General features: G+C 36.4%; 3 protein-coding genes across 3 annotated transcripts; 1 reads left to right on the top strand and 2 right to left on the bottom strand.

The window, feature by feature from the left end:
- The first annotated feature begins 1,014 nt into the window (after positions 1-1,014).
- On the top strand, positions 1,015-4,339 carry LOC145043816 (uncharacterized). The gene is made up of 2 exons (XM_078992575.1): positions 1,015-1,280; positions 1,699-4,339. Exon 2 carries the CDS (start codon positions 1,726-1,728, stop codon positions 4,108-4,110), a length of 2,385 nt encoding a protein of 794 aa, XP_078848701.1. The 5' UTR covers positions 1,015-1,280; positions 1,699-1,725; the 3' UTR covers positions 4,111-4,339.
- On the bottom strand, positions 4,337-5,772 carry LOC145043818 (cytochrome c oxidase subunit 6a, mitochondrial-like). Its single transcript, XM_078992576.1, has 4 exons — positions 5,561-5,772; positions 5,190-5,296; positions 5,053-5,095; positions 4,337-4,508 (listed from the first exon to the last, which is right to left on the bottom strand). The coding sequence occupies exons 1-4, from the start codon at positions 5,670-5,672 to the stop codon at positions 4,471-4,473; spliced, it is 300 nt and encodes a 99-aa protein (XP_078848702.1). The 5' UTR covers positions 5,673-5,772; the 3' UTR covers positions 4,337-4,470.
- Positions 5,773-7,430: 1,658 nt separating this feature from the next.
- Positions 7,431-10,007, bottom strand: LOC145043815 (tubulin alpha chain-like). Its single transcript, XM_078992574.1, has 4 exons — positions 9,768-10,007; positions 8,884-9,118; positions 8,437-8,807; positions 7,431-8,351 (listed from the first exon to the last, which is right to left on the bottom strand). Exons 1-4 carry the CDS (start codon positions 9,858-9,860, stop codon positions 7,698-7,700), a joined length of 1,353 nt encoding a protein of 450 aa, XP_078848700.1. The 5' UTR covers positions 9,861-10,007; the 3' UTR covers positions 7,431-7,697.
- Between the last annotated feature and the right edge of the window lie 3,349 nt (positions 10,008-13,356).

Here is a 13,356-nt window from a genome sequence, read left to right as displayed (position 1 = left end):
TGTGGGCAGCTGGATAAAGCGCTAATATATTGAAGTAGAGGTCTTAGGATGAAATCCCCCTCCTTGCATTATCTTTGTTTACTTTTTACTTTTATTTTCCTAGTTATTCTATCTTACATCGTCAAACACATGTACTTTCAGACATTTTCATCTATTATATTAACCTGATATCCTCATACTTCATTTGATATCTACTTTGATTCATTTTCATCTATTATATTAACCTGATATCCTCATACTTCATTTGATATCTACTTTGATTCTCACATCGATTCAAATATCAAAATATACTTCAATTTCATGTTTATATAACAAGACTTGAGGTTAGCTAAGGATTCAATTATGGTTTGGGTTTAAAACCGAACTGAGGAAAGCCAAGTACATCGGAAAAAAAATTTAGGTCATTCAAAAAAAATTTGGCATACCCCTTTACTTTGACCCTGGCTCCGCCACTACTTAGTAAATGCTTGTTTTCTATATCATAGTTCTAAAACCGCCACTTAGCTCAGCAAATGCATTCTGCAATTACTTAGAAGATGAGTAAAAACTTCTTTTCTACTTTACTTGGCACCCTACTCCCTTAGCTTGATAAAAGAGGTCCAACAACACTATAATCCTTGTTGGAGCTAAGTTGAAGTAAAAGAATAACACCAATCCTTAGAGCAACTCCAACCATCTCTAAAAATCATCATTTTTATGTTTTAGAGGCCAAAAATCCTCCAAACGACCTTCAAATATAACACTATTCTTATGTTAACACCCTTTTAATACCAAATATGAAGATCAAATATGATGCCTCTAAAAAACAGTTGGTTATAGTTAAATCACTATTTTAATAATAAACAATCACCATTTTAATATTAAAGAAAAGCCTTAAACTAATTTTCATTTCTCCCGGAAAAATACCTAAAAAAAGAGGTATTTCAACTTTCAAGTCGGTGGTGGAGTGAAAAAAAATAAAGGTGGAACACGTTGACTTGTAGACATTCACATAAATAGACAACGTGACCCGTAAAACAACACTTTCATAGATCGGATCTAACCCTGAGAGAGAGAGACTCCACCATTGCTGCTTCTGTTGCGAAGACAAAAAGAGAAGGTAAAATTATCCACCAATTTCTAGGTCAGAGGCTAGATTCATCAATCAAGCTTTGAAATTTACTTGCTACCATACGCAACTTCAATCTCAAGTTTTCCAGTAAATTAAGGCCACCAGTCATTGTAGAGATCGCAGTTCCACGCCGCAGGTTTTTCAACTGTCTGGAGTAATTTCACAAAAGGTAATCTTCACTTTTGCATCTTCAAGCTTCAACTAGCATCTAATCAAGCATTTTTGGTTCTACAATGACTTCGCATTGATCGATTACCTTTTCTGTTTGAATTTCTTATACTCTTGCTTCTACACATTTTCGCTTTCGATCTCAATCGACTCGTGTTTTGCATTCCGGTAGTATTATAACTTATTCCCTCTGATTAAATCAATATTCATTGCGAGATATGATTCTATTTTACTTCATTTCAATCCTAGGGTTTCGGTAGTTCTTTCTTAGATTCTCCATTTAAGTCTCATTACTTTCTCTTCTATCGAGTTACTTTTGCTATTTTGCTTTAGAAATTAAGTTTAGATCTATACAATTTAGATGATTACGAAGTTAGATCTACAAAATAAAAATCTCACATATGTTAAAACTGTTACAGATTTGCGACGATCATAATTCATAAGTCATGTTCAAGCAATCACCACGCAGAAACGGTAGAAACAAAGGATTGAAGATAAAACATGTGTTACAGATCTGTGTTTTGCTTGGTGTAAGCATATGGTTGCTTTACCAACTACAGCACTCAAAGAAACCAGCATCTTTGACAAGCATCTCGGAGAGATTATTACAGAATGACGATAACATTGACACAATCAAATTAGGGAGAAAGGGGCTTCTTACACCTAAAGTGGAGGAAGTGAATGATGATCACCATGAAGATGAAGAAGTAGATGAAAACAACCCTGAAGAGCTTGTTCATGATCATGATCGTGATACCAGTGAGGAAGATGAAGAAGGGAATAATGAACAGGAGAAAACTGAAGAGGAGAGTGGTGTGAAGGATACAGAAGAAGGGGAAAGTGAAAAGGAAGATGGGATTGAAAAGATGAATGAGACTGAAAACGAAAGTGAAAATGAAAGTGAAGAGAGTAAACATGAAGATGAAGAAGATAATAAGTTAGGTTCATCAGTGGATCAAAATGAGGAAAAAAGTGATGGAAATGATCAAAGTGTGAGAGAGGAGAATAGGAAAGGAGATGATGCTTCAAGTGAAGTGATTGATGAGTCTCAGAAGACAGGGGAAAGTGAATCAAAAGAGCATACTGTGTTTACAGACTCTACAAATGCTGTACAAACCGAGTCAACTCAGACAGAAGGTACTGACTCTACCAACACTGAGTCAACTCAGACGGAGTCCAAGGAGGGAACTGAAGGCGATAGTGGTACAAACAATGAAGGAGGTTCGGAATCAAACTCGAACTCGAACTCAGCACAAAACGAGTCAACTCAGACAGAGTCTAGTAATAATGGTGAGAGTTCTGAGTCAACAGAAACTGGAACTGAGTCCAAGGATGAAAGTGCGAACTCAGCACAAAACGAGTCAACACAGAGTGAGTCAAATGAGCAAAGTGGAAGCACGGAATCTACCAACAATGGGGAGAGTTCTGAGTCAAACTCAGCACAAAATGAGTCAACACAGACGGAGTCCAAGGAGCAAATTGAGTCAACACCAGAGTCCAAGGAGGAAACTGTGAGTACAGACTCTACCTCCAATGGAGAAAGTTCCGAGTCAAACTCAGCTCAAAACGAGTCAACTCAGACTGAGTCTAAGGAGCAAACTCAAGGTACAGACTCTAACAACAATGAAGGAAGTTCGGAGTCAAACTCATCGCAAAATGAGTCAACCCAGACTGAGTCTACTGAGCAAACTCAAAGTACAGACTCTAACAATGGAGGAAGTTCTGAGTCAAACTCCGCACAAAATGAGTCAACACAGACAGAGTCCAATGAGCAAACTCAAAGCACTGACTCAAACCCGTCGACTCAGACGGAGTCCAATGAGCAAAATCAAAGCACACACTCAAACTCAGCACAAAACGAGTCAACTCAGACCAATGAGCAAACTCAAAATACATACTCTGACAACAATGGATCGAGTTCTGAATCAAACTCAGGACAAAGTGAGTCAACACAATCCAATGAGCAAACTCAAAGCACAGACTCCAACAATGCAGCGAGTTCTGATACAAACACATCACAAAACGAGTCGACCCAGACAGAATCCAACGAGCAGACTCAGAGCACAGATTCTAACAATGGAGCGGGTTCCGATTCAAACTCAGCACAAAACGAGTCAACTCAGACAGAGTCTAATGACCAAACTCAAAACACAGATTCAAATGCAAACTCAGCACAAAACAACGAGTCAACCCAAACAGAATCTAATGAGCAAACTCAAAGCACTGAATCTAATAACAGCGGAGCCAGTTCAGAGTCAAACTCAGTACAAAACGAGTCAACTCAGACAGAGTCGAACACAGATTCAAATACAAACACATCACAAAACGAGTCAACTCAAACAGAGTCCAATGAGCAAACCCAAAACACAGATTCAAATTCAAACTCAGCACAAAACGAGTCAACCCAGACGGAATCCAATGAGCAAACTCTAAGCACAGATTCTAACAATGGAGCGAATTCAGATTCAAACTCGGCACAAAACGAGTCAACTCAGACAGAATCCAACGAGCAAACTCAAAGCACAGATTCTAACAACGGAGCGAGTTCAGATTCAAACTCAGCACAAAACGAGTCAACTCAAACAGAATCAAATGAACAAACTCAAAGCACAGACGCCAACTCCAACAACAATGGAGCGAGTTCAGAGTCAAACTCAGCAGAAAACGAGTCAACTCAGACAGAATCCAATGAGTCTAACAACAACAATGAAGTGAGTTCAGATTCTTCATTACCACAAGATGTGAAAGATGCTCGAACAGATCTTGAAACATTGCCACAGACTGGAAACGAAGGAAGCAACACTCATGATACAGCAACAGCAGAAGAGTAAAGCTAAGCAACTCATCTCTCTCTCACATCATATTATATGCTTTTTTATGCGTTACATTTCCATTCTTTTTGTGTTGTTGAATGCACGTGTAGTGTAATGTAATGTAGTATTTTACTTTCTTGCGTTTTGAGGGTTTTAAATTTCTTTTTAGTAGAATTGTTATTTAATTTACTTACGGATATTGTTTGGAATAAGATTTTTGTAATTATCTATATAACGTTATTTATAATTTTGGTGTATAGTAGATAAATACATTATTTTTTTTTGTTAATGGTAAAAAAAAAAAAAAAAAATCAACAGATAGCATCCTCAAACTCTTTATTTAAAGGAAGTGTAGTGACATAAATATCACCATATCATTTAATGGTGTTCCTTGACTTCAAACAGCCCATCTGGACCTGAAAATAAAAATAAAAACCATGGTAAAATATTATTAAATAAAATTTTTTATTTAAAATATCATAAGGAATTAACATAAAGAATTATTTTTTTTAGTTTTATGAAAAATATAAATACACAAAGTTTAGACATTTGGTAAAATATTATTAAATAAAAACTATTATTTAAAATATCATAAGGAATTAGCATAAAGAATTATTTTTTTAGTTTTATAGAAAATATAAATATACAAAATTTAGACATTTGTTAAAAATATTATTAAATAAAAACTTTGGTAACAGCCAAAATACATAAATACATTAAATACTAATGTAATATTTATTTATTATCATTTTTATAGCGAAAACATATGTTAAGCTTTTTAGGTTTTTGCACTAAAAGTTACAATGAAAATGCTAAATGGTGTAAGGTGAGCCATCGAGATACATATCAATATATTCACATACCATGTTGACAAGTCAACTTTAAAATATGATTTAATCCAAATCCAAAGAGAAATTCAGTAATAATGAAACGCATAGCAGTTGCATAGAGAAAACATACCCCATGGAAACTCCTTGTTACGAATGTGCAAGTATGGATATGGCTGCAATATGATATTTATCCACATAACTCAACTAATCAAGGGAAAAAAAATGGTGTAACAAACTGTGATAACTGATAACAAAAACAGAGCTTACAGGTGGTTCATCGAAATGAGGATGTCCTTTTGATAGATTAACGAATGCAAGAATCGAGGAAGCAGCAATCGCTACGTATGTGATCTTCTCCCACTTTGCAGCTTCGCCTGTGTTTACGCAAATCAAATCATATCATAACGACGATAAACAAGACATGATCCAGATTCCGGATCAAATCAAATTTCAATCATCGAACATTTTCCGTTTTCGAAATTGAAAGACGTAAATCACAGTGAAAACCTGAATTTGACGGATGTTGATTAACATTACTTGATCAAACAGAACAATGGAGAAACAAATTTCAGAGATGAGAGAAGATTATTGTTATGCATTTAACGGAATATGAATTGTTAGAAACAGGATGATCTTACGAGCTTCTTCATCAACCGATGCGCCGGAAGAAAATGATCTCGTGGATGCCGGATTCGCGCGCGCAACTCCGAGAGCCTTCCGGAGACTGGACCTTGCAATCGCCGACGCCATCTTTCGCTTGTTCAATTTTCCGATCTGAAATTATGGTTGTGAAGTAGTGATTCGCTAACGGATTATGAAGACGGATTAAGGAGAGCAAATATGTAATTGTAGAGGGCCCAATGAGGTCCAAGCAGTGGGAAGGATATAAATGGATTAATGGTTAATTTTAGCAAAATTAACTAGAAAGCATGGGCCGGGTGTGTTTAGTGAAGAATAGTTTCCAGTTAGATAAAAGTTGGAAAGCTTTAAACCGGAATTTTTATTTGTATGATGCGCCTTATTGGGTTCTTTTTAGCATATCTCGCCTAACTAGCTTGTTAAAACAACCTAATTGGTCACTGAACTATGAACTATGCGACTATCTTCACTTTTCGAAACAGCCAACTCACTTTGCACTTCGCCTACGCAACGAAGACAAGTAGTTTACTTGTTTAGCTCGAACATGACAACAGCGTTTCGTTCCTTTCAAATGCATGGCATGAAATAAACATGTAAAAATGTGCAATTTATGTTACTGTAAATATTAAGAATTATATTTACATTATAACTACCAGATTAAACTAGAAATGTATAAACATAAAAAAAAACAAAGGATTAAAACTGACAGGCAAAACTTCCAATTCATTTTGACACAAATGATAATAATATTTTAAATATGAAGTAATATTATTATTTATTCATTTGCATCAAAATAGACCATTTTGGTGCAAATGAATAATAATATTATTTCATGTATATAGTAATACTATTTATTTACACTAAAATCAATAATTTTGGTGAAAATGAATAATATAATGGGATATAAATGGAGAGTCAGAGGATTGAGCTTGGAAATGGAGTGAAAAAAAATAGATTTTTGAAGCGGGACTTCTCATTTCATGAGCTTTTTTTCTAAAAAGCTTGTGCATTTGCTTTTAGTACTTTCCATTATTGGGAAAATAATATTGTAGCATATCAACTAGGTTTCTTGTTTTAATTTGGTTATTAAAGTTTTTTAAATGCAATAGGTCGTTAAAGTTGATTGTTTGTATCAATTACACCACTTTTATAGTTATCTTAGTCACCATACATGTCCACCTGGTGCTGACATGGCCTCCACGTGGCAACGATTATGGATCTTAATACAGAGAACATCATAATTGGAGTTGATGTGATGAGTAATTACAAATATTTTGTTTAAAAAATCCTCCAATATGTTGAATGCACATTTTGAATTCAATCAGACAGTCTTTGCAGAAACAAAGTTTTAACCATCACTTCGTTTTCTTGTTCCCTGAAGAAACACCACGAACTTTCATCACGGATTTTTTAACATCCCTAGTTGAAGTTCTACAAACTTTTGAAAACAATAAACAAAATAAACGAACAGTTAAAGATCGATTTCACTAAAAAGAACGTGCTCTTTATGTGTGAAATAAAGTTTGGCTTGAACTCTTATCAGTTTTCTTTTTTTTTTTTGTGACTTGTTTTGCATGCGAATACCAACTATTAAGAAGCTTCGGAGAAAGATTCTTCCTTTTAGTCATGTTTTAAAATCAAGACTTATCAACATACAATAAACGTTTTTTCAAGAGAACTTTTACTCGAAACAAGTTCAACCAACCTAACTAAACAGAATATGAACCATAATTTGCTTTTTTGGTAAGAAAAAAGTTGATAACCAAAGGGTTTTTTTATTTAGCCATATCATTAATTAATTTTTCCTTTAAAAAATAACTAAAAAACAAAACTAAAATGGCAGAGAAGAGATCACAAACACAAAACAGCTTACTTAATACGATACCATTGAGCTTAAAAAAGTTCAAAACAGCTAACACCAAGCTGCCAACATTCTCAGCACTTCAAAACACCATATCACCTCAAGTTCTCAACTACAACATTTAAAAAAAAAACATAACCAAAAACATCATAAAGGCATAACCCAACACCCTAACACAACAATATCCCAAAACAAAAGTAGTAGTAGTAATAGTAGTAGTAACCAGCATTTGCTGAAAGGTCAAATAAGTAATTAAACCCCTCCTCTCACACTCTTCAATACTCCTCCTCTTCATCATCCTCCCCTTCCCCACTCTCCAACCCAACCTCCTCATAATCCTTCTCCAAAGCAGCCAAATCCTCTCTCGCCTCACTAAACTCCCCTTCCTCCATCCCCTCACCCACATACCAATGCACAAACGCCCTCTTCGCATACATCAAGTCAAACTTATGGTCAATCCTCGAAAACACCTCAGCAACAGAAGTCGAATTACTAATCATACAAACCGCACGTTGCACCTTCGCCAGGTCACCACCCGGGACCACAGTCGGGGATTGGTAGTTAATCCCGCATTTGAACCCAGTCGGACACCAGTCCACAAACTGGATTGTTCTTTTCGTCTTAATGGTCCCCACAGCTGCATTCACATCCTTTGGTGCCACGTCACCTCTGTACATCAAACAGCAAGCCATGTATTTCCCATGGCGAGGGTCACATTTGGCCATCATGGAAGAGGGCTCAAAAGCAGTGTTGGTGATTTCTGCTACTGAGAGCTGTTCATGGTAGGCTTTTTCAGCTGAAATCACGGGTGCATATGAAGAAAGCATGAAGTGGATACGTGGATATGGGACGAGATTTGTTTGGAATTCAGTTACATCCACATTCAATGCTCCATCAAATCGAAGAGATGTTGTCAATGATGAGATAACCTAAACATAATCAAATATTAAATTTGAATTTTTGATATAATTAAAACTAATTATAAAATGGGAGGTGAATTTGTTGATTTGATACCTGAGAAACCAAACGGTTGAGATTGGTGTAGGTAGGGCGTTCGATGTCTAGAGACTTTCTGCAGATATCATAGATGGCTTCATTGTCGAGAAGCACAGAGACATCAGTGTGTTCCAAGAGAGAATGAGTGGAGAGGACACTGTTGTAAGGCTCAACAACAGAGGTTGAAACTTGGGGTGAAGGGTAAACAGTGAACCCTAGCTTTGACTTTTTTCCATAGTCAACAGACAAACGCTCGAGTAGAAGAGAACCAAGTCCAGAACCTGTTCCTCCACCAACGGCGTTGAAGACTAGGAAGCCTTGGAGACCAGTGCAGTTGTCGGCAAGCTTGCGGATTCGGTCAAGGCAGAGGTCAACAATCTCTTTTCCAACTGAAATCACAAGAACATTAATCAGTAACAGTGTAACACATTGATGAATGGAAGGATGTCGAGTTTAGTTGCTTACTGGTGTAGTGACCACGTGCAAAGTTGTTAGCAGCATCTTCTTTCCCACTGATGAGTTGTTCAGGGTGGAAGAGTTGACGATATGTTCCAGTTCTTACTTCATCGATGACAGTGGGCTCCAGATCTACGAAGATAGCTCGGGGAACGTGTTTCCCAGCTCCTGTTTCGCTGAAGAAGGTATTGAAGGCGTCGTCACCTCCGCCGACAGTTTTGTCACTTGGCATCTGGCCATCGGGCTGTGGAATAGATACAGATGTTTAGATTTAGAACAAACAGATCCAGTAATAAGTTAATAGTATACTCCATAGACACACTGTGTTTAGCATACAATCGATTTACAATGAAAGGATAACGGGAAGCCAGCTCTCAATCGTCTACGAAATGTGTACTCGTATTAGTAGCAGATGAAAAGGAGTAAAAGTTTATAGATAGGATAAGATTAGAAACCCTACAACACCAACTTTAATCAAAGAGAAAACTAGACTGAACAAAAAGAAGTCGATTCGAGAAAACAACAAATACAGATTCGCGTAAATGAAGACCTCGAAAATCGACATAACGGCATCAAATATTCACACAGTCAGTAGAAATACGCAAATACATGATTCGTAGATCTAGATATTCAACATATGTTAAGATCTGAAACATTTCGTCATCGCAACATCATTTTCCATACAAACTATCATTCGAAAGAAGGTTTTAAACATTTACTTGCTAGATAATGTTAAAAAAAACATCAGATCTGAGAAATGAAACATAAATCTGATAAAAAAAAATAATAATAAACAATGCCGAATGAAAATCCACACAAACAAACGAAATAGAATCGTAAATCACTCATATAACACAACAGAATCGTAGATCTGGATAGATAACGAGATTTACCTGAATACCATGCTCCAGACAGTAGAGCTCCCAACAGGCATTCCCGACCTGAATACCGGCCTGTCCGATGTGAACTGAAATGCACTCTCTCATTTTCGTTTGGTTTTAGAGAAGAATGGAAAACGAGAAGATGAAGATCGTAGATCTAGGGTTTCGAAGGAAGAAAGAGGTATTCGAAGGGCGTTTATTAAGACGCCTTCTCAAATCGATTTCAAATTTGTCATGTCGGTTTCAGGAATGGGGTTTAGTATATATAAGCACAGAAGGTGGGGGTCTGCTACGTCGGTTTCCACAAGTATACGGTTAAAGGTCTACGGTGCGCCTGCCACAAAATTTTGAAATTCAAAATGAGAAGATACAAATAATATCCCTCGTGTTTTACTCATTTAGTACAATTTGTTATTCGGTTAGGTTTTATAACTTTGAAGGCATCAATTAGCAAATCAAGTCATAATTAGGAAACAAATGCACAAAGAGGGGAATATAATAAGAAAATCATCTTACTTTGGTCTCCTTTTCTAAACAAGTAGCTTATGATTTTCTCTTATTTTCATATTTTTGTCAAAAATTCTTATTAATCAATTGGTTACATGTTAATCAGTTGGTTACATATGATGACATGTAGATTTTTTTTTTCTTCAAAGCTTGTTTACAGATTCAAAGTTTGTTTACAAGGTGAACTAGATTGGTTGTAAAGTGTGACATCCGATCTTTTTAGTTACTCTACATAACCACCGTCACTAATAATTATCATCATACATAAAACACAATCACTACTGGCTTTGTATGAAGAAAATGATGCAAGTGAAGATGACTTCATTGTTGTTATCTTGTGTGATATTGGAAGAACTAAGAAGTAACAACGTGTAAAATACTTTCGTTAGTGTAGGAGTTCTATTGAACTAGTCTATCATATTTACCTAGCCATCTATATGTGGTTAGCTAGTGTCGTATATTTCTCATTCATCTTTGTATTTATACCAAGGTATTCTATTGTATCAATACACAGTGAAATTCAATCATTATCAGTCTTTACATGATATCCAGAGCCACATAAAAAAAATCCTCTCATATTCTTCCGATTGTTTGTTGCTCAATGGCTCATCCAAATTCATTTATCCTGAATCTTGCAGTCTCCGATTCATCTACTCTTAATTTTCAGATTCCATCCATCAGCATCAAACTCGATCGCCAATATTACTCACTCTGGCGGTCCACAATCATCCAAGCCCTAGAGACCTTCGATCTTGAGGATTTTATTCGCGATCCTCTCCCTCCACCAGCAACCACTTTTGTTACTGATGATAAATGTGTTACCATCACCGAACCCAATGTTGAATTCACCATGTGGAAGAAAAGGGATTGCTTTGTCCTCCTCTGGCTTAAGTCTACACTATATGAGAGTGCCCTAGCCATTGTTGTCCGTGCTACCTCTTCCCACATGGCCTGACAAGCCATCGAAAAGACCTTCCAGGCACACACTAGGGCACAAGAGAATGGCTATACGGGTTCAATTGCAAACTCTTGTCAAAGGCTCTTTATCCATGATGGACTATCTTTAGTAGAAACGATCCATAGTTGACTCCCTTGCAGAAAATCTCTATCCAATCTCTGAAGAGGACCTTGTTGGTCACATCTTGTCTGGCCTCGACTACCCTTCTACACTGTTGTCATGTTGAAATCTGATCTTATCTTAGTTGATGAACTCGCTAGTCTTCTACTTCAAGAAGAGGCCCATTTGGAACAGGAGATTACTCGTTAAGGTTCTCTCCTACCCCAACCAAACACACAGTCTTTATCTGCTACCTCTGTTGCATCTGCTTACTCTGCAGATTGCTCGTCTCCAGAAAGGTTACCTCCTCCAATACAGGTCCTGTCTCCTCTCCCAACTGCAATACTGACAATCGCAGACGACGCCCAATGTGTCAACTTTGTAGCAAACCAGGGCATGAAGTCATTGACTGCTGGTAGCGGAATAATCAAGTTGAATATCCTTCCCGCAAGGCGAACCCACGTGATCAGTCTCACCAAGCTCAACTGGTTCAATCTAGTTCCTCTTCTACTGTTTTGGATCCATCATGGTATTTCGATACAGGAGCAACTGGTCATGTTACTCCGGATGTTAACAAACTTCGTGGTGCTACTACATATACAGGAGATGATAAACTCCAAGTTGGCAATGGTAAAAACCTTTTTATTTCTCATATGGGCTCAATTGCATCAACTTAACCTTCCTAATGTTCTTGTTGTTCCAAAGCTTACCAAAAACCTTCTTAGTATCTCAAAAAATAACTCTTAACAATAATGCTTTTGTGGAATTTTGGCCCACTTACTATGTTGTCAAGAATTTTCAAGGTCAAACAATGCTCCGCGGGGACACTATGATGGGTTTTATATAAATAATCCTATGTGTGCATGCAACCCTGGAGTTGGATCTATGTTTTCACTATTAGTTATACAACTTTATGAACACAAAAAGAAACCTGGCATGCTAGTACTATTTTCGAAATCCACATAGAAGAATAGAATACATACATTTTGTTGTTATATAGTAATAACAACTAGTTTCTTGAATTTCCTTAGCTTTGAAAGCAAGTACCACACATGTAGTACCTCTAATGGCTCACAAACACCAAGAGCAAGAAGATGACTTAGGAAAGGAGGATAAGCACCCAAAAACGTCTAGAAACCCTAAGGAAACTCTTGGCCACGTTTTTGGTTCTCTAGGGGTCCTTAAACAGTGAGGCTATTAGGGTTATCAAACAAGGAAACCCTAATTGACTGCTTAGGCCCTAAGCAGCCCATGGATTCTTTTAACATATCCCTTGTACGATTTCTAATGGGCTTCCCCATAGAATTCGTCCAACCTATATATTATTAGGTAATCCATAGCCCAATTGCAATTATCTTATAATTACAAATCCAGTCCCCTAAGTTTAATTAATCTCTTTTAGCCACAAAATTAATTCTTAATTAATTATTGACTATTATTAATTAAATAATATGATTTCTCTTTTAATATATTATTCATATAATATATATTAATAAATCATAATTAATCTTCTTTCTCCATAAATCATCATACCAAGTTGATTTGGTGAAGACAACCTAAAAGGACCATGCACAATCGGGTCAAGTACATACCAAATAGTTATGGACTTAGATGTAACGCCCGTGTTTCTGGGATAAAAGCATTAATAAAGTTGTAATAGTCTAGGTCAACCTTTGTAACTCATTTTGAAGTAATAAAGAGGAATTATGTGAATATTATGTGAATTATATGCTTATTTGCTTAATTATTGAGATTTAATTAATTAATAATAAAAATAAGCATTTAAAATAAATATTATAAAAAGACGATATCTTTTAAGAAAGTTGTAGTGGCCGAAACAAGGATTCCGGAGATATAAAGAACGTCGAAATCCGAGTTATAACGAAGAATTTATGACCTGTCAAAGTTTCGCGACAAAACCGGCACGGCACCGGGAAGTGTAAAAAGTAAATATTACGATAAAGTGCTTTTTAGCCTTAACAATATAAACTAAAGTCGTAGTATTCGTTAAACCGAGAATTTCGATAAAAAGAACGC

This window comes from Lactuca saligna, chromosome 4, assembly GCF_052625555.1.
Source record: "Lactuca saligna cultivar CGN05327 chromosome 4, ASM5262555v1, whole genome shotgun sequence".
NCBI lineage: Eukaryota > Viridiplantae > Streptophyta > Magnoliopsida > Asterales > Asteraceae > Lactuca > Lactuca saligna.
The sequence above is the reverse complement of the archived record's forward strand: the minus strand, read 5'-3'. Positions and strand labels throughout refer to the sequence as shown.

What these genes read in the sequence shown, in the direction of transcription:
- LOC145043816 (XM_078992575.1), top strand. Translation starts at nt 1,726, where the DNA reads ATGTTCAAGCAATCACCACGCAGAAACGGTAGAAACAAAGGATTGAAG.
- LOC145043818 (XM_078992576.1), bottom strand. Translation starts at nt 5,672, where the DNA reads ATGGCGTCGGCGATTGCAAGGTCCAGTCTCCGGAAGGCTCTCGGAGTT. An exon ending in CTCATTTCGATGAACCACCT is followed by an intron (nt 5,096 to 5,189) that starts GTAAGCTCTGTT and finishes ATCATATTGCAG; the next exon opens with CCATATCCATACTTGCACAT. An exon ending in TAACAAGGAGTTTCCATGGG is followed by an intron (nt 4,509 to 5,052) that starts GTATGTTTTCTC and finishes TTTTATTTTCAG; the next exon opens with GTCCAGATGGGCTGTTTGAA.
- LOC145043815 (XM_078992574.1), bottom strand. Translation starts at nt 9,860, where the DNA reads ATGAGAGAGTGCATTTCAGTTCACATCGGACAGGCCGGTATTCAGGTC. An exon ending in GTCTGGAGCATGGTATTCAG is followed by an intron (nt 9,119 to 9,767) that starts GTAAATCTCGTT and finishes TCTATTCCACAG; the next exon opens with CCCGATGGCCAGATGCCAAG. An exon ending in TCAACCGTTTGGTTTCTCAG is followed by an intron (nt 8,352 to 8,436) that starts GTATCAAATCAA and finishes GATTATGTTTAG; the next exon opens with GTTATCTCATCATTGACAAC.